Source organism: Lepus europaeus, chromosome 17, assembly GCF_033115175.1.
Source record: "Lepus europaeus isolate LE1 chromosome 17, mLepTim1.pri, whole genome shotgun sequence".
NCBI lineage: Eukaryota > Metazoa > Chordata > Mammalia > Lagomorpha > Leporidae > Lepus > Lepus europaeus.
The window spans coordinates 61315216-61335924 of NC_084843.1; the positions used below are offsets into that span (position 1 = coordinate 61315216).

Sequence of the window (20709 nt, forward strand, 5' to 3'; positions counted from 1 at the left end):
AGAAGTTACAAATCAAAATAAAACAATATGGGCCAGCATGGTGGTGCAGTGAGTTAAGCTGCCCCTTGCAATGTGGTTCAAATCCCAGCTGGTTTCCAGTACAGCTCCCTGCTAACATACCTGGGAAAGCATCAGGAGATGAGCCAAATATTTGGGCCCCTACCACCCATGTGGGAGATCCAGATGGAGTTCTAGGCTCCTGGTTTTGGCTTTGCCCAGGCCCAGCCATTGCTGCCATTTACGAAATTAATCAGCAGATGGAAGATACATTTCTCTCTCTCTCTCTGTTGCTCAGCCTCTGAAATAAATACATCTTAAAAACAAAAACAAAAACAAACCAGATGCCATGGTTGGTGGGTAGGCAAAAATGCCACAGTGCTTTCTTACCAAAATTTAGCAGCCCTCTTCTTCATTAGCCACTCGCCTCACTGTGTAAGTTTGTGACTAGACTGTAGAGTCCCAAAAATCTCAGTTCCTGTTTTTGCTAATTTAATGGTTGCTTTGGTGGAATGTCTGAATCTTTGAGCTTCCGTACTCCATCATTTTTCCTACAGAGTCTCCCAAATACATTCTTAAATCGGTATATTTAACTTGTTTGTTTGTTTACTTTTTGACAGGCAGAGCGGACAGTGAGAGAGACAGAGAGGAAGGTCTTCCTTTTTCCGTTGGTTCACCCCCCAGTGGCCGCTGGGGCAGGCGCACTGCGGCAGGCACACCGCGCTGATCCGGAGCCCAGAGCCAGGTGCTTCTCCTGGTCTCCCATGCGGGTGCAGAGCCCAAGGACTTGGGCCATCCTCCACTGCCTTCCTGGGCCACAGCAGAGAGCTGGACAGGAAGAGGAGTAACCGGGACAGAATTCAGCGCCCTGACCGGGACTAGAACCCAGTGTGCTGGTGCCTCATGCGGAGGATTAGCCTATTGAGCCGCAGCGCTGGCCTGGTATATTTAACTTGTAATATTAAGCCACTTATTTTTCTATTAAATGTATCCTCCAATTCCATTTTTCATGAATTTTGTAGTTTTTTAAGATTTATTAATTTATTTGAAAAGCAGAGTGACAGAGAGACAGGGAGAGACTGAGAGAGTTCTCCCACCTGCTAGTTTATTCCCCAAATGGCTGCAAAAGCTGGCACTGCACCAGGCTAAAGCCTGAATGACATTCAGGTCTCCCACGTGAGCAGCAGGGACTTGGGTGCTTGGGCCATCATCTGCTGCCTTCCCAGGCACTTTATTAGCAGGAGCTGGATCTGAAGCAGAGTAGCTGGCACTTGAACTGGCACTCTCACATGGGAAGCAGGTGTCCTGAGCAGCAGCTCAACCTGCTGAGCCCTAACCCTCGCCCTACAGGTCATTTCTTATGTTTGCCCAGGCTGTTTCCTCTACACAAGACACCCTTTTCACTAACCTTTGATTGTCTGACTCTTAGTCATCCTAATTAGATTATTCTCTGGAAAGCAGTCTTCAAACTTCCAGATTGAGTTAAATGCCTCTTCTTCTCACTGCCATAGGACTTTACGTAATATTCTTTTACAAATCACCACATTTCTGAAATTATCTATTACCATCTCTACCTCCCTTACTAAAGAGTAAGTGGATTGTAGCCATATGTGTAATGTATCGCCTTAAAACATTCCAACTTCAGGCAATGAATCTCAGCCAATTGAGTACAATTTCTCAACCTCTTGCCGTGGTTGAGGATTGCCACATTAGATTGCAAGCTCCCATCCTTTATACTCCTAAAGCCTAGTACAATGCCTAACATTCTGTAGTTACACAGTGAATGTAATTATTGCATGGATCTATAAAATCTAAGCCACTCACAGAAACAAAAATCAAGGTAGTTTATAATAAAATAAGTATCACAATCTTATTTTTCACTTTAGCAACTTACGTTCTGGTTGTTTTTCATTAGGTGTTATGGATCGCACAAAATCTTGCGGAGTCATAAACACTTCTGCTTCACCAGGTTCATTGATTACTTTCAAGGTAGCAAAATAGCGAAAGATTTTGTCTGGTGTAGAGTAGGCTCGAATCCTGTTCTCATATTCCATCACCTTAAAATCATAAATTTCACAGTATCACTCTACTAAGCATTACTTGTAAATTCTCATCATCAATACTTATCAGTTATATTACTCATTTTCTAGAAAATTTTATTGTCATTTTTTCTATAACAGTATTTTTTTCAATTTTTATTTAATAAATATAAATTTCCAAAGTACAACTTTTGAATTATAGTGGCTTTTCCCCCCATAACCTCCCTCCCACCCGCAACCATCCCATCTCCCACTCCCTCTCCCATCTCATTCTTCATCAAGATTCATTTTCAATTATCTTTATAAACAGAAAATCAACTTAGTATATACTAAGTAAAGATTTCAACAGACTGCACCCACACAGACACACAAAGTATAGAGTACCGCTTGAGTAGTAGTTTTACTGTTAATTTGCATAGTACAACACATAAGGACAGAGGTCTTACTTGGGGAGCAGGTGCACAGTAACTCCCGTTGTTGATTTAACAATTGACACTCTTATTTATGAAGTCAGTAATCGCCTGAGGCTCTGGTCATGAGCTGCCAAGGCTATGGAAGCCTCTTGAGTTCACCAACTCTGATCTTATTTAGACAAGGCCATAGTCAAAGTGGAAGTTCTCCCCTCCCTTCAAAGAAAGGTACCTCCTTCTTTGATGCCCTGTTCTTTCTGCTGGGATCTCACTCACAGAGATCTTTCATTTAGGTTATTTTATTATTATTATTTTTTTTCCCCAGAGTGTCTTACCTATCCATGCCTGCAAAACTCTCATGGGCTTTTTAGCCATATCCAAATGCCTTAAGGGCTGATTCTGAGTCCAGAGTGCTGTTTAGGGCATTTGCCATTCTATGAGTCTGCTGTGTACCCTACTTCCCATGTAGGATCATTCTCTCCTTTTTAATTCTATCAATTATTATTTGCAGACACTGGTCTTATTTATGTAATCTCTTTGACACTTAATCCTATCTTTTTGATCAATTCTGAACTTAAAATGATCACTTTAACAGGTAAGATGGCATTGGTACATGCTACCTTGATGGGACTGAATTGGAATCCCCTGGCACATTTCTAGCTCTACCATTAGGGGTAAGTCCAAGTGAGTGTGTGCCAAACTATACATCTCCTCCCTTAACAGTATTTTTTATATTACAAAAAAATTGAATTGGGGCCAGCATTGTGGCATAGAGAGTTAAGTCATTGCTGGCAATACAGGCATCCCATATGGGTGCTGACTGGTGTCCTGGCTGCTCCACTTCTGATTCAGCTCCTTGCTAATGTGCTTGGGAAAGAAGCAAAAGATGGCCCAAGTGCTTGGGCACCTACACCCATGTGGGAGACCCAGATGAAGCTCTTGGCTCCTGGCTTTGGCCTGGCATAGCCCTGGCCGCTACGGCCATTTGAGGAGTGAACAGTGGATGGAAGATCTTGATCTCCCTCTCTCTTCCCCCTCTAACTCTGCCTTTCAAGTAAATAAAATAAATTTTTAAAAAACTGAATTCAAAATTTCTTGAATCTCTTTCATGCAATATACCATTCACACCCCATTTGAGGCAATGCTATGGGACTTCTTAAGAACATTTTCTGAGGAATTTTCTACTTTCTTTTTTTTTTTTTTTGAATTTTCATTTTTTTTATTTTTTTATTTTTAACTTTTATTTAATGAATATAAACTTCCAGTGTACAGCTTATGGATTACAATGGCTTCCCCCTCCCACAACTTCCCTCCAACCCGCAACCCTCCCCTCTCCCGCTCCCCTTCCATTCACATCAAGATTTCATTTTCAATTCTCTTTATATACAGAAGATCAATTTAGTATTAAGATTTCAATAGTTTGCACCTACATAGAAACACAAAGTGAAACACACTGTTTGAGCACTAGTTAATAGCATTAAATCAAAATGTACAGCACATTAAGGACAGAGATCCCACATGAGGAGCAAGTGCACAGTGACTCCTGTTGTTGACCCAACACATTGACACTCTAGTTTATGGTGCCAGTAACCACCCTAGGCTCTCGTCATGAGTTGACAAGGCTATGGAAGCCTTCCAAGTTCGCCGACTCTGATCATATTTAGACAAGGTCATAAAAGACAGGGTGAGGATAGTAACCAATCAATGAAAATTAGTAAAACTGAAAAATACCCTAAGAAAACTCAAAAGATCTCAGAAACAAGTAAAAATCCAGATATATATCAGTTCTTAAATATTGTTTTTAAAAGGGAGTTCATTACACAGTTCCCCAGTTCCCAAATGCAATATATATGAGATTTCCTGAGTCCTAAAACAAAACAGACTTGAGATTTCATATTTTTTAATAATTAGCAAAGAAAAAGGTAGAGATGGTAATAGATAAACAATGGCATAGAAAAATAAAATTACATATTATGGAAACTCAATTTTATTACTAGGTCTGAAGCAACAAATGCTTACTTTTGACCATAGAATCATGCAAATTGCCAGAGATCCTTTACATACAGTACATTTAGAAAGGAGCAGAGTTGGGAAGCCTATAAGCAAACTTTTAAAAGCAACAAAATCAAGCATTGCATATTCTTTTAACTAAATGTTTGTCAGGTTAACATAAAAGCTCATTCCCTGACCTGACCTACAAGCCCTCAATCTATGCATGCAACATACCAAATACAAAACCAATTATGTAATATTTTGGTGAGAAAATTTCTCACATACCTGAATTTCATATGCTGAGATAGTCAACAACAAATAACATCTTATAAATAATAATCTAGAAAATATATTAAGGCAATAAGATGTAAAAACTCATCAGTACTATGCTCATATAACAACTCATTAATACAAAGAAAAATATTATAAATGTTTTAAATTTTCCATATTAACATAGCTATTACTGGAGCTATCAATCCTACTTAGATGTCACTTTGAGGTTACTGGCAGCAGCTGCGTAATAATGATCTCAATTCCACTCCCAGACATGATTTAGCCACTGACAAGGGACTGCTAATTTGTCACAAAAAGAATCTCTTCAATGCTAGCTTCCATTAAACTCTAAATAGATTTCAGATTTGATATATTTTATCAAAAGATTAAGCACGTAGCAAACATAGTAAGAAGCTTTTCAATTTCTAAGCAGCTATGAGACTTAACTACATATCTTAAAGGCATTTTATATTGAACTACAATTGTAATTTAAAAGTTTGAAATCTTTTAAGGTTTTTTTATAGTATACATCTTCCTTGAACTTCTTGAACACCCTCTATACACAACTTCAAAATTTTTTTAACTAAAATAAGCATTTTAATTCCATTTTCATGAACTCTTTAAATTCCCCTCATGAGAACTAAAGCGAAGCTAAATACTGCCTGTAACCAAAGAGTAGATGAATGACAGTATCTCTTTATAAAATATTCCAATTAAAAAATGAAAAGAATCTGATGAAATTATAGTATTACCATTTTGTGACTCCAATGAATGAACAGATCTAGGCACTGAACATCAATAGCTAATATCACAAGAAGAAAAGTAGACATTAGGTGTCTCCTAATGGAAGGACATACTGGGGCTGATGCTGTGGCATAGCGGCACAGTGAGTTAAAGACCCAACCAGCAGCACTGGCATCCCAAATGGGCACAGGCTCAAGTCCTGGCTGCTCCACTTCTGATCCAGGACCCTGCTAATGTGCCTGGGAAAGCAGCAGAGGATGGCCCAAATGCTTAGGCCCCTGCACCCACATGGGAGACCCAGAAAATGCTACTGGATTCAGTCTGGCTCAGCCCTGGTTGTTCTGGCCACTTGGAGAGTGAACCAGAGGATGGAAGAACTCTCTCTCTCTCTGTCTCTACCTTTCTCTGTAATTCTGCCTTTCAAATAAATAAATAAATCTTGAAGGAAGGAAGGGAGGGAGGGAGGGAGGGAGGGAGGGAGGACATACTACCACCTGTAGTCTTGCCATAGGGATCAAACTGTCACCAGCTAAATGCTCCTGAGCAGCTCAAAAGTTCTTATTGCAACTCATCTCTATTTCAATATCCTAATGTTATCCAAGGTTATCTTTCTGGTTTTCATTATATCCTAGGAAAAGTTGCAATCCCAGCCTCTCTGAATTGGGCCAGATCCTACTTCAAGAGCATCACCTAGTTAGCTGGGTCAAAGAGCGTCCAAAGGTTACCCTTTGCTTCATTATAATACTAAGATCATCACCACAGGAGGAACTTATGCCTTATTACCATATCGTACAACCTATGTTGGTGCATATTCCTGAACTGTACCTGTATGAACTTGTACACAGTCCTACATGCGCTGACGAGAACCTCCCCTTGTACATATTCATTTATCCTAAAAAAAGATACCCTTTTCCCCTGCCTGAGGAAGCATGGCTTGAAAATTATTTCCCATGATCACTTATTTGCTGTAAACAAGTTACTTTGCATGACAACTTCTTGATGTGAATTTCTTAGAACTCATCAAGAAGCATGACTACAAATTTAGGTGGACAACAAAACCTGAGTCTGATCAAGCCCAGAATCCAGTTGCCAACATTCAGGTACTACTGAGAACAGAGGAATAGGCTGACTGGCACTGACAATAAACATCAACAAAATCTAGATCATGGAAAATTTACAGGATAAAAGGCCTGGATTCTGTTACCTGTAGCTTATGGGACTGAAATGGCACAGTATCAAAACAAAACAGGGAAGATTAAATCATACATTTAGGGATGAACTTCAGGGTGATAAAAAGGAATGAAACAAGATAATTATTATAAAAATAAGTTTAGTGGTTTCCTGCATCTATCTTTTATTTTACAGTAAAAATCATTTTTAAAAAATTCAGACATTCTGTATTATGTTGAATAGCAGAACAAGACTTACAGATAAAATACAAAAAGTCTAGATTCCAGCTGGTGCTGATGCAATAAGTACATCATGCAAATGGTGCTGTACAATCCCTTGATGTCCCCCTGAATGAGATGCATTTAATTTGTGGGTTCAGGAATGGATTATAGGTGGTCTAGGAGGTGTGGCTAACAGTGCCACCATCCCCAACTGCCCTTTCTCCACAAGAGTATCTCTTTTCACCACAGTTGTGAGATGAGATGAGATGAGATGAGATGAGATGAGTGGCTGGTGTCTCTACTTGCTTTTCATTCCACGTCACCACAATAAGCAGGCCTCTGATTCAAAAGCCCACATATTTTAACTGTTTCAGTGGGTTTACATAACTGGATTGAAGGATGGAGGTTGGTAGGTGGGAGATGAGCTCTTTCAATGTTTTAAAAAAAAAGAGGCCGGCGCCGCAGCTCACTAGGCTAATCCTGCAACTGCGGCGCCAGCACTCCGGGTTCTAGTTCCGGTCGGGGTGCCAAATTCTGTCCCGGTTGCTCATCTTCCAGTCCAGCTCTCTGCTGTGGCCTGGGAGGGCAGTGGAGGATGGCCCAAGTGCTTGGGCCCTGCACCTGCATGGGAGACCAGGAGGAAGCACCTGGCTCCTGGCTTTGGATCGGCGCAGCGCCAGCCATTAGGGGAATGAACCAACGGAAGGAAGACCTCTGTCTCTCTCTGTCTCCCTCTCTCTCTCTCTCTCTCACTGTTTAACTCTGCCTGTCAGAAAAAAGATTCCCTTGGTCCTAATACCATTCAATGGCTTAATTTTTGTGTAGTGCCTATGGAAAAACCTATGCTGTAATATCTTGAGCCCAACAAGTGAATGCAAGTTAGAGTGAGTCTCTGTGGCCCCTGATGTCAAAAATAATGCCCAAGCATGGAATGAAGACTGGAGTCAAGACTTAGAAAAGGTAGCAGGCATAAAGGTTTTAGAAATACATTATGGGCTCAGCATGCATTGTCTCATGAGGTGACTTACACCCTTATTTATAAGCCAACATCTGTCTTCAATGTTAAAGACTCCTTTCCTTTTCTTCCTCTAGTTAATTTTTGGTCATCTACAATAATAACCATCTGTCACAGAATGACCTCTTAAAGTTCTCCACAATTCCAAGTTCTAGGATACCAGTTTCATTGGGTAAGAAGTAAACGAATTTTTTTAAAAAGATTTATTTATTTATTTGAAATGTAGTTAGAGAGAGAGAGAGAGAGAATGAGAATTTTTTTCCATCAGGTGGCCTATTTCCCAAATGGCTGTAACAGCCAGAGCTGGGCTGATTAGAAGCCAGGAGCTTCTTCTGGGTTTCCCATGTCGGTGCAGAGCCTAAGCATTTGGATCATCATATGCTATTCTCCCAGGTGGATTAACAGGGAGCTAGAACAGAAGTAGAGCAGCAGGGACTCTAACTGGCACCCATATGGGATGTCGGCACTGCAGGTGGTGGCTTTACCCACTACACAGTAGCGCCAGCCCCCACAGATTAATTTTTGTCAGGGCCGGTTCTGTGGCTTAGTAGGTTAAGCCTCTGCCTATGGTGCTGGCATCCCATATGGGCGCCAGTTTGTGTCCTTGTTGCTCCTCTTCTGGTCCAGCTCTCTGCTAAGGCCTGGAGAAGCAGTAGAAGACGGCCCATGTACTTGGGACCCTGCACCAGCATGGGAGACCTGGAAGATGCTCCTGGCTCCTGGCTTAGGATCGGCTCAGCTCTGGCCATTGCAGCCACTGGTAAGTGGACCAGCGGAAGACCTTTCTCCCTGTCTCTGTCTCTTTCTGTAACTCTACCTCTCAAATAAATAAATAAAATCTTAAAAAAATTAATTGGTCAGTAAAACTAACAATACGAAACATGAGTTACTATAGTGACATTCTTAAATATCACTCAGAACAAATTCTAGCATTATTAAAGACTATATTTTCTCATTTATAGTATCTTATTCATTATAAAAGTATGTTTTTGAAAATTTCTATGTTTTTATTGGAATATTTAAAATTACATAAACACATATTTATTATGTGGAAAAACTCTGTGGCCTTCATTTTTGGCCTTTTAAAACAAGCACACTCTTAGTTAGGGTAGATTAAAACAATATCACAAATACATCCAAAATACAATGGCTCAAACAAAATCAAAGTTGATTTCTAGCAAACAATGCAGAGTGCAAGGGTAGAACACCATAAATTCCTCCTCATACTCAAGCTGAAGGAGCTGATGTGTGGCTCCCGAGGTCAGTCCTAGTCATTACACAGGAAGGGGAGAAACAGCACTGAAAAATCCTGCAGGAAGCTTTTTATGCCAGGTCTACAAGAGCCTGAAGTCACTCCCATTTAATAGATAACTAGCCAATTCCACCACAGTGCATAAAGTGAGAAACCAGGGCTCAGGTCTCATTAAAGAAATCCTAAGATCACTGAAATGGCATGACATTAACTGACCTAGGCTATATCACAAAGTCAAGTGGTCAAAGTATGCTATGCTGGAAGAATGCAGTAGAATGAGCACGGATTTCTATTCCTGCCTCTAGAGTAAGCAACTGTATTTTACAAAAGCCACTTAACTGTTCCAAGCGATTTAGCAAACAGGTATGTACACAGACACGCATACACATACATATCCATATATACCCATATGCACGCATATAGATAAGTAGATACAATACTTGACACACAGAAATGCTCAACAAATATTAGCTTCCTTGCCATTTTCTAATCACTCTGTTATTTGTATAATAAGTAAGTTGAATTGAGTATTCAGTCATTTTACCAATTTTCTTTAGCTTAAATGTTTGGCATATATTGCTTATTTTATGGAACCCAAAAAGCACAATAATCTCCTACACAAAACAGAGCTGCACAAAAATATTCTAAAAACACTTACGGAAAAATGCAAAGTAAGCATAAAATCAGATAGAGTCATTTCTGACAAAAAGGAAATAATGAAGCAACCTAGAAATGACCTGAATAAGTACAGTGCACTTAGAATGTGGAAAGACCTGCTGGAGGGAAAATACACACACTTATGCAGGCATGTGCAGAAACAGTATAGTAAAAGGGAAAGAAAATAAATTTTGGAAACTTACCACAGTATCATAAAATTTTTTTAAAAATTATTCGTTAAATTTTTTCTAGGATAATGGCATAATTCTAGAATACACATGTAGAAAGGCAACTGACAAATTATAGGACAGTACTTGAAGAATTAACTCTGAACGCAGCAGAAAGAACTAATGAGAAAAAACATGAAAGAACAGTTAAGATACAAAAAGGATATGTGAGGAGTCAACATAAATTTAACAGGAGTTGCAAAATAAAAGAGAAAGTAATATTGAAGCAAGTTGTGAGAATTTTCCAGAACTGAAGTCCTGAATTTCATAAAGAACAATAAAATAAAAACTAAAAACAATATAACTGGGGTGGGCAGTGTGGTGCAGTGAGGTGAGCAGCCACTGGCAATGCCCACATCCCATATTGAGGTGACTGATCCAGTCTCGGCTGAGTCTTGGCTCCTCTACTTCTTATCCAGCTTCCTGCTAATGCACGTAGGAAGTGGCAGATGATGGCTTATGTGTTTTGGTACCTGCTGCCTACATGGGTGACCTGGATGCAGTCCTCAGCTCCTGGCTTGGGCATGGCCCAGCTCTAGCTATTACATGCATTTGGGGAATGAACCAGTGAATAGGGGATTTCTCTCTTATTTCTATCACTGTGCCTTTCAAGCAGATGAAAATAAATTTAAAAATTAAAATACAAACTATAATCAAACAAAATTTAAAAGTAGTAAGCATAGACTAACATACGATGCTATGAACTAAACAGTATGACTGACTCAACCTTTTTATAGAAGAATTTTTAAAAAATTTAAAATAAAATTAAACACAGAAATCTATCACTTCATCATGGAAATGATAAACAGCAAATTCAGTGTACTGATTAACCTCTGAAGAGGCAGAGAGAAGAATGGGTTTAGGGAGGAGTACGCAAGCAATGTATTTTTATACTTGATCTTAGCCAAAAGGCTGAGAAGCAATTCAAACAATGTATTTTTAATTTTCATTTCTTTTAAAAAATCTGGAGTAAATATAAATAAATCTTGACAATCACTTGAAATTTATGCTGTCCTCAAAGTTCCTTGGTTTTCTAGAGACTAGATATTTACAAAGAGATTATGTTCTCTGTTTACAACCTGACATCCTAGATAAGAAATACTACAAAGATTCAACATATGAGTACATGACAATGTTTAGCCTAAGGAAGATGCAGAAACCAAGCATCAACTTAGGTAGGTGAATTAAAGGACCTAAGAAAGAATATGCTAATTCTGGTTACCAACCTTAGGTCCTCTTAACTACCCCCTTTAACCTCAAATTCAAGAGAACCTTTGGGCCGGCGCCACAGCTCAATAGGCTAATCCTCTGCCTGCAGCGCCAGCACTCCAGGTTCTAGTCCCGTTTGGGGTGCCGGTTCTGTTCCGGTTGCTCCTCTTCCTGTCTAGCTCTCTGCTATGGCCTGGGAAGGCAGTGGAGGATGGCCCAAGTCCTTGGGACCTGCACCCACATGGGAGACCAAGAGAAGCACCTGGCTCCTGCCTTTGGATCAGCGCGGTGTGCCAGCCGCAGCGGCCATTGCGGGGTGAACCAACGGAAAAAAGGAAGACCTTTCTCTCTGTCTCTCTCTCTCTCTCACCATCCACTCTGCCTGTCAAAAAAAAAAAAAAAAGAGAGAGAGAGAGAGAGAGAGAACCTTTAACCTTTGGCTTAGAACAATGAAAATAGCAGAGGTGAATAACCTGGAAGTGAGTATGAATCATCTGAAATGCACAGTAAAAAATAGTGAACTGCATTCTTCTACTTGAGGTTATAGTTTTGATTGACTTATATGACTGTGTTCCATACTTTTCTGTCTCTGAATCCACGTTTCTTCTTTTTTTCTTCTGGATAAGGCTCAAGAGAAGTATCTGCAGCCTTTTTCTCATGGTTGTAAGCTTCTCCTTCATCTTTATTCTTCCCATTATCACCAGTTTCCGACTTTAGGTTGTTCACATATTGTGGAGATTCTGCATGAGCCCTGGATACCAAAAACAAGAACAAAAGCCTAGGTTAGTTGTGATGATCCATGACATTAAGCAAAGAAGCACCCAAAGAGATGGCTTAGCAGGAGCAACAGCAATGACAGTTATCACAATATCTAAATGAAGAGGTCCCTCATCACATGGCCCAGCAATCCCATTTCTGGTTACATATCCAAAAGAATTGAAAATAGGGTCTCAAAGAGATATTTATGCACTCATGTTCACAGCAGCACTACTCAAAATAGCTTAAACATGGGAGTGACCCAAGTGTCCTTTGGTGGATAAATGGATAAACAAAATGTAGTATACAAATTCAAGATTTTTCAGACTTAAAAAGTAAGGAAATTGTTACATCTCAAGGATAAACCTTGAGACCATTACATGAAATGGAATAAGCCACTCATAAAAAGATAAATGTTATATGATTCCACTTACAAGAGTTATTCAGAACAGTTAAATTCAAAGAAACAGAGAAGAAAGGTGGTTATTAGGAACTGAAAGGAGGCTTTTTAACAGGCATAGAGTTAGAGTTTTGCAAAAGACAAAAGTTCTGAAGACTTGTTCACAACAATGAGAATATGATTAACATAAGTAAACTACATACTTAAAAATCGTTAAGATGGTAAATTTTGGGGATGGTGCTGTGGTGCAGGAGGTTAATCCTCTGCCTGCAGTGCCGGTATCCAATATGGGCACCAGATCTATTCCTAGCTGCTCCTCTTCAGATCCAGCTCTCTGCTATGGCCTAGGAAAGCAGTGGAAGACGGCCCAAGTCCTTGGGCCCCTGCACCCGTGTGGGAGACCCGGAAGAAGCTCCTGGCTCCTGGCTTCCGATCAGCTCAGTTCTGGCTGTTGCGGCCATTTGGGGAGTGAACCAGTGGATGGAAGAACTTTATCTCTGTCTCTCCCTCTCACTGTCTCTAACTCTCCCTCTCAAATAAATAAATTAAATCTTAAAAAAATATATGGTAAATTTTATGTTACATGTCTCTCAACACGACAACAAAAAAGGATACAAACAAAGAAAAAATGGGAGCCTAAAAGAATAAAAAACATTCAAATAAAAACTTAAACATGTAAAAAAATTCTACGTGAGAGCAGACATTTGGCCTACTGGTTAAGATGCTGGTTAAGGTACCTGTATACCATACGTTTGAGTGCCCGGGTGTGACAGCCAGCTCAGGCTCCTGACTCCAGCTTCTTGTTACTGTGTATCCTGGGAGGCAAGGGTGATGGTCCTGGTAGTTGGGTTCCTGTCACCCATGTGGGAGGCCTGGATTGAGTTCCAGGCTCTTTTGCTTTTGCTCCAGCCTGACTCCTGGCCACTGAGGCTACTAAGGGAGTGAACCAACGGCTGAAAGTGCACACCCTCTCTATCCCTCAAGTAACTTTCTACTTTGGTTCAAACTTTTTTTTAACCTTGATCAAATGATGTACAGGATCACATCATTGCTCTATTTCCCTCTGAAAAATCTCCTGTAACTAAAAAATTATGGATGGTCTGCTAAAGGGGAGACCCAATTTATTTATCTAAGGAAGCAAAAGACAGCATTCACTCAATCCACTCTTCAAGTGCAACAGTAGCTACACTAATTGCTAAAATTAAGACCTGAATAGGACTGTTCTTGTCTCCAAGAAGTTGAGAGTCAGTACAGAGTGTAGACAAGTAAAACAAGGGAACACATAAGGACAGGAAAGAAGATCAAGAAAAACTTCCTAAAAAGAGTGATTTATGATCAGCCTTTTTTTAAAAGTATGATTTATATATTTATTTGAAAGGGAGAGCTATAGAGAGAATGAGAGACAGAGATTTTCCATCTGTTAATTGAATCCCCAGCTGGCTGCAACAGCCAAGGATGGGCCAGGTGGAAGCCAGGAGCCAGGAACTTCATCTGGGTCTCACACATAGGTGCAGGGGTCCAGACACTTGGGCCATCTTCCACGGCTTTCCTAGGCCATTAGCAGGGAGCTGGACTGGAAGTGAAGCAGCTGGGACACAAGCTGGCATCCAGTGGGATGCTGGTGTCACAGGCAGTGGCTTTACTCCCTATGCCACAATGCTCAGTCCCCTATTTCCCAACTTATAAACCTGAAGTTCTACAAAAGAAAAGCTACAGCTATTAAAAAATAATTTGGTATGACAGAAACTCTCCTAACTATATTTCCTTCAATCAGTTCAATTAATTAACCAGCATTCAAAATCTATGCACAAAAACCTAGGGGCTATTGTCCATGACCCTCTGACTGCTCTCGTATAGTAGACTGGCTACAGTCTGGTTACCCACGTGACTCCACCTTGGGCAATTCATGCTTACAAGAGTCACTCTTTTTTCCCATTGCTGTAATGCATAAAATAATTATTACACAACTAATAAAACACAATGATGTATAAAAAAAGAACTTCTGTTCCCAACCACAATGGAGTAACTGTACTAGATTTGAGTTTCCATTGGAGCTAAAATAGAGAAAATTGAAGAATATATATGAAACAACTGTTTTGAGACACTGCACATCAGTCAGAAACGCTGAGAAAAGTGAGTTCTACACATGCCCTGAATTTGTCTGCAGACGTTTTCCATTCCACATGTAGGATCCAAACCAAATACAACGACCTCACTAAATTGAGCAAAGTTCAGAGAAGCACTGGAATTGGTGAGGCAGAGGACCCAAGAGGAAGAAATCACACAGAAAAAGAGCTCCAAAAACCTCCACGAAGTGCCCTTGAGAACTGAGTGCACACTAAGCACATTGAGCAGCACATTCTTAGGTTAAACTAGCCAGAAAAATGATCAGAGAGCAAGCAGTGGGTCAAATCATTTCCAGAGTTCACAAGCAGAAAACGTTCTAGTTCTGACAAGTCAGAGCAGAACAACCGAGTAAAAACCCCCAGAAGTGTCATGTCATGTTATTGGGCTAAATGAGCACAAAGAAAAGGGTGCTCTAGACCATTCTTTAAAAAAAAAGTTTAATTGAATAAGCTTTGGAAGATCAAGCAGGTTCTCCACTAAATTAACTGCTAAAAGAAAAAAACTCAACACATTAAAATACTGCAGAAAAAAAAACGGTGACCTTGAACACACTTAAAGGGTATCCTTAAGGAGTTTCATAAAAAAAGAAAACAAGGTCAACCTAGAATTCAACACTCTTGAAAATCTCCTTCAACAGTGAAGGCAAAAATGAAGATATTTCCAAACAAAAGCTGATAGAATCTACTGCCAGCAGACAAACACTTTTAGAAAAATCAAAGGAAATGTTCCCATACCAGGCTAAAGAAGAAGGATACTAGATGGACTAGTGGATGGCAGTTGTATGTCCAACTTTCTTTCAAATAAAAATGAAAATAATTCATTAAAAATATATATTGGACTATTTAGCAGAGGTGGGGAAACTTATTCTGACAAAGACAATTTGGATATTTGTGACATCATTCACAGGCCATAGAAAATTATCAACTTAAAAATTAGCCTGCTACAGATTTATTGAATTTCGAATCCTGGCTTGTGGTTGCCTTAGCAGGGCCAAACCAGGTGATTTTGTTGGCTTTTTACATGGCCTGCAGGCTAGACATTCTTCACTACTGATAAAGCAAAGATACAAAAGTAATAACAATGTATGAGTGGTGTATGAGTAATAATGATGTATGAGGTTTATAGCATATGTAGATATAAAATATATAAAGGCAATAGCAGAAAGAAAATAAAAAAACAATGTTGCAAAGTTGTTTTTCTTTTGCATTTATTTTTTTGAAAGATAGAGAGACAGAAAGAGCTTCTATCTATTGGCTCATTCACCAAGTGCCTGCAACAGCCAAGACTGGGCAGGAGCTGAAATCTAGAGCTGGAAACTCAATCCAAGTCTCCTCCTGACATGGGTGGTAGGATCCCAATTACTTGAGTCATCACCACTGCTCCCAGGGTCTGCGTTAGCAGGAAGCTGAAGTCAGGCGCTGCAGTCGAGTATCAAATCCATGTACTGTTACACGGCACAAGGGTGCCTTAAGTGGAGTATTAACCTGCCCTGTAAAGTTCTTACACTTATGAGAAGTGATGCAGTATTATTTGAAGGTAGTTATGACAAATTCAAGATGTATGCTGTAAGCTTTAGAGCTTAGTTAACTAAGCTGTTAGTTAACTATGGAGTTAGTTAGGAGTTAGTTAACTATGGTTCTACAGCTCAAATTCAGTCTCTTCCATTTTTTTTTTTAAATATTGTCTAAGTACATTTTATTTATTTATTTTGACAAGCAGAGTTAGACAGTGAGAGAAAGAGACAAAGGTCTTCCTTCCGTTGGTTCACCCCCCGCAATGGCCGCTAGGGCCGGCGCGCTGCACCCATCCAAAGCCAGGAGCCAGGTGCTTCCTCCCGGTCTCCCATGCAGGTGCAGGGCCCAAGCATTTGGGCCATCCTCCACTGCCCTCCCAGGCCACAGCAGAGAGCTGGACTGGAAGAGGAGCAACTGAGACAGAATCCGGCGCCCCAAACGGGGTGCCGGCGCCACAGGAGGAGGATTAGCCTATTGAGCCGCGGCGCCGGCCAGCACACTTTATTTTTTTAAAGATTTATTTATTTATTTGAAAGACAGCATTACAGAGAAGCATTGAGAGAGAGAGAGAGAGAGAGAGAGAGAGAGGAAGGGAGGGAGGGAGGGAGGGAGGGAGGGAGGGAGGGAGGGAGGGAGGGAGGGAGGGAGGAGAGGGAGAGAGAGAAAGTCTTCTATCCACAGGTTCACTCTCCAAATAGCCACAACGGCCAGAGCTGGGTCAATCCAAAGCCAGGAGTCTGGAGATTCTTGCGGGTTCCCATGTGGGTACAGGGGCCCAAGGACTTGGGCCATCTTCCACCACCTTCCCAGGCCATAGCAGAGAGCTGGAATGGAAGTGGAGCAGCTAGGACTTAAACTGGTGCCCATATGAGATGCCTGCACTGCAGGCGGCAGCATTACCCTCTACACCACAGAGCCGGCCCTTCCTACCCATTCTGGTATAGCCCTCAAGCTAAGAGTGGTTCCTACATTATTAAATGGTTGAAAAGAAGCAAGAGAATAATATTTGGTGATACATGAAAAATTACATGAAATTCAAATTTCAGTGTTCATAAAGTTTTGCTGGAATACAGCTATTCTCTTTCACCTATGTGTTATCTCTGGCTGCTTCTGCACCACAACAGAAGTAGGGACATAAAGTTTATTATCTGCAAAGTATAAAGTATTTGCTTTCTAATCCTTTATAGAAATGTTTGCCATTCCTGTTTTACAGCAATTATGAGGAAGGGAGGGGGAAAGCAGGAGAGGCAGGCATAAGACAAGCAATCTTACAGCACTAAAATCCTGGTGCTCAGTATATTTATGATTTTGAAAATTAATAAAATCAGAATCTGTGACAAAAACATATGTTTTATAAAAATCCTAATATTGAGGATATCCTGTTAACATATATGTTTTTTGTTTCTGGATGTTTTAGATTTACAAATTACAAATGCTATACCAACAAAAATATGAATTCTGTGTGTGTGTGTGTGTGTGTACACATCTTCTTGTCAGCTCTACCACAAGTATTTTCCAAGACCACCTAAGACTTTCTAATGGTTCTGTTCACATATCATTATCTCATAGTTGTATTAGTGTCTCTCAGTAGCCTTTCCCCAATCGAGTTGTTCCCATTGTCATTGTTATATTAATCTCTTCAATATCTATTTTTATCTCTTGCTTCAAAACCTCTTTGGTCACCACTGACCTCCTTATCAGTACACAAGGTCTTTTATATGGTGGTCTCAACTTGTTCAGAAAGCCAGTCTTTTCTGCCAATGCTCTCTTTCCTCAGCATCACTTATCTGCATATATGCCCAATAATGACATGCATGGTGGCTGACTACCTGCTACGCACTATCCACCAAGAAATCAATGTGCCAGGGACTGTTCTAAGCAGTGAAGAAACAGTAACTCATTTAATCATCAAAACATCACTATGAGATCAGTATTATTATTATCCTGACTTTACAAATAAAGAATCCCAAGAGCACACACACACAGAGCGCACATGCATGTACTCATGCCCACACAGACACGCACACTTGCACGAATGTAAAACAGTTCAGGTTCCTCAAAATGTTGTAGGAGTTGCAGGGAATTACTATATGATCCAGCAATTTTCTCTTCTTGATATATACTCATGAGAAATAAAACATAGTCCACACAAAAACTTGAACATAAGTAGATGTATACAGCAGTATTATTCACAACAGCCAAAAGGCAGAAGGAATCCAGATATCCACCAACAGATCAATGGGTAAATAAAATGTGATACAATGATAGACCAGAATATTATTCAGCCATAAAGAGGAGTAACGTATTAATTAATGAAACAACACAAATGAACCTTGCAATTATCATACAAAGTGAATGAAGCCAGTCAAAAAATATGATTATATTTATATGAAATGTGCACAAAGAATGAAATTACATGCAGAAAACAGATTACTGATTACCTAAGGCTGGTGGATGGGGAAAATGAGGTGACTGCAAAAGCCCCCAGGGATTCTTTTGTTTCCCCTCCTCTCTCCCTCCCTCCCTCCCTCCCTCTCTCCCTCCTTTCCTCCCTTCCTTCCTTCCTAGATTTTATTCAGGAGAGGCATCAAGATGGTGGAATAGGAAGGGAGCTTACTGCTCTAGTCTAGGGGAAGATAGTTATAAAAAAATGTGGAGAGTGCAATCTCAGGGAAGAGTTAGGGAGAAAATGGCAGAGGAACCTCCACGCAAATCAGAAGGACGCTGTGGACCTACATGGAGTGTGTGGATGTGTACAGCTCAGGACCCCAACAGCAGAGGGCGTCAGCACCAGCTTTGGAGAGCAAGATGAGCCAGAATGCAGCAGCCCAAGCCACTGGCATTAAGCTGCAGAAGAGCCTGGTGTGAGTCTGGCTTGGAGCCCTGGGAGGGACAGTATACTTGCCAACCTAGAAGAAAAAGGGGGCAAATTTCTCTCTCCACAACTGCCCAGAATCAGTGTCCTATAACTAGCCAAGAGTGGGCAGGCTCCATTTTGCGCCAGCTCCTGTCCACACACCCAGCAACCAGCTGAGCAGAGACACCTGAGTCTGGCTGGGAGATCTGACAGAGGGCTGGGTGCGCTTGACTGTGGGGACTGTGTGTGCTGGGATTGTGAAAACACTTGCTGTGTGGGAGGGCCACACAGAGCATGGGTGGGTCTTTGGGAAGTCACTGTGGGAAGCTCCACACACTCGGGGGGCTCCCTAATTACCTGCTGAGGGTCACTACTGTGGGATCTGTGCTCATACCAAGGAGTGCACCGATCCTTTGTGTGGATCTTGTGGCAATGTGGATGAGTATTGTACCCACTGGGGCTAGCACACAGGCACTGGTTTCCTTAGAGTAGAAGGGGTGAGAGTGAAACTATGACAATAGAGCTGAACAAACTTCCTCTGTGATAAAAAAAAAAAAAAAAGAAGAAGAAGAAGAAGAAGAAGAAGATATTTACCACATTCAATTGGGGAGTCACCCTGGAAACTAAATGCAAATTCAAAGTCCTAATCAAAGTCCTAGCAGGATCCTCTCAGGAACTGAAAGGTTGATTATGAAATTTATATGGAAATGTAAAAACCTAACAGATTGAAAAAGAAGAAGGACTCAAACACTGCAGGACTTAAATATTTGTTTTTTTAAAAAAGATTTATTTTATGTATTTAAAGACAAAGTTACAGAAAGAGGTAGAGACAGAGAGAGGTCTTCCATCTGGTGGTTCACTCCCCAGATGGCAGCAACGGCCAGAGCTGATCCGATCCGAAGCCAGGAGCCAGGAGTTTCGCCCGGGGTCTCCCATGTGGGTGCAGGGGCCTAAGGACTTGGGCCATCCTCTACTGTTTTCCCAGGTCATAGCAGAGAGCTGAATTGGAAGAGGAGCAGCCAGAACTAGAACTGGTGCCTATATGGGATGCTGGTGCTTCAGGCCAGGGCTTTAACCCACTGTGCCACAGCGCAGGCCCCTTAAATATTTGTTTTTAAGACTTAATGATAGGGGCTGGCTTTGTGGCATAGCAGGTAAAGCCACCAGCTGCAGTGCCAGCATCTCATATGGGCGCTGGTTTAAGTTTTGACTGCTCCATTTCTGATCCAGTTCTCTGCTATGGCCTGGAAAAGCAGTGGAAGATGGATGGCCCAAGTCCTTGGGCCCCTGAAGAAGCTCCTGGCTCCTGGCTTCGGAATCAGTCCAGCTCCAGCCATTGCGGCCATTTGGGGATTGAACCATCATATGGAAGAGCCCCCCCCACCCCAAGACAGATTAGGGGAACAGAAGGGAGTCTAGAAAGAAGCCCATACCTATGCTAATGACTGAGACAAGATCTGGCCATTCAGGGTGGTATGGCCATAGACTAATGACTGATTGTCAACAAGAACACCGACATAATTCAGTGGTAAAAGGGTGTTTTTTTAATAGGATAACTGGATATCTTAGGACGGAAAAAAAAAAGAACCTCTAATCTCATACTAAACATAAAAATTAATTCAAAATCAGTTCTTGATCTAAATATAAAACTAAACCTATGAAACACAAGAGAAAATCTTTACATCGGGACAATAATACTGCCTAGCTAGAAAAAAAGCACTAACTATATAAGAAAATTTGATAAGCTAGAATTCATCAAAATCAGAAATTTCTGCTCTTTCAAAGAAACTATGAATGAAATGAAGAGGCAAGCCATTTAATGGGAGAAAACAATTACAATAAACATATA

General features: G+C 40.8%; 1 protein-coding gene across 1 annotated transcript in view; it reads right to left on the reverse strand.

The window, feature by feature from the left end:
• MICU1 (mitochondrial calcium uptake 1) overlaps nucleotides 1–20709 on the reverse strand; it is a 230390-nt gene that overhangs the window by 149238 nt on the left and 60443 nt on the right. Inside the window, exons 3-4 of the mRNA XM_062214805.1 lie at nucleotides 11786–11957; nucleotides 1892–2054 (exon numbers count right to left, since the gene is read on the reverse strand). Coding sequence (XP_062070789.1) covers nucleotides 1892–2054; nucleotides 11786–11957 — 335 coding nt within the window. The remainder of the gene's footprint in view (nucleotides 1–1891; nucleotides 2055–11785; nucleotides 11958–20709) is intronic.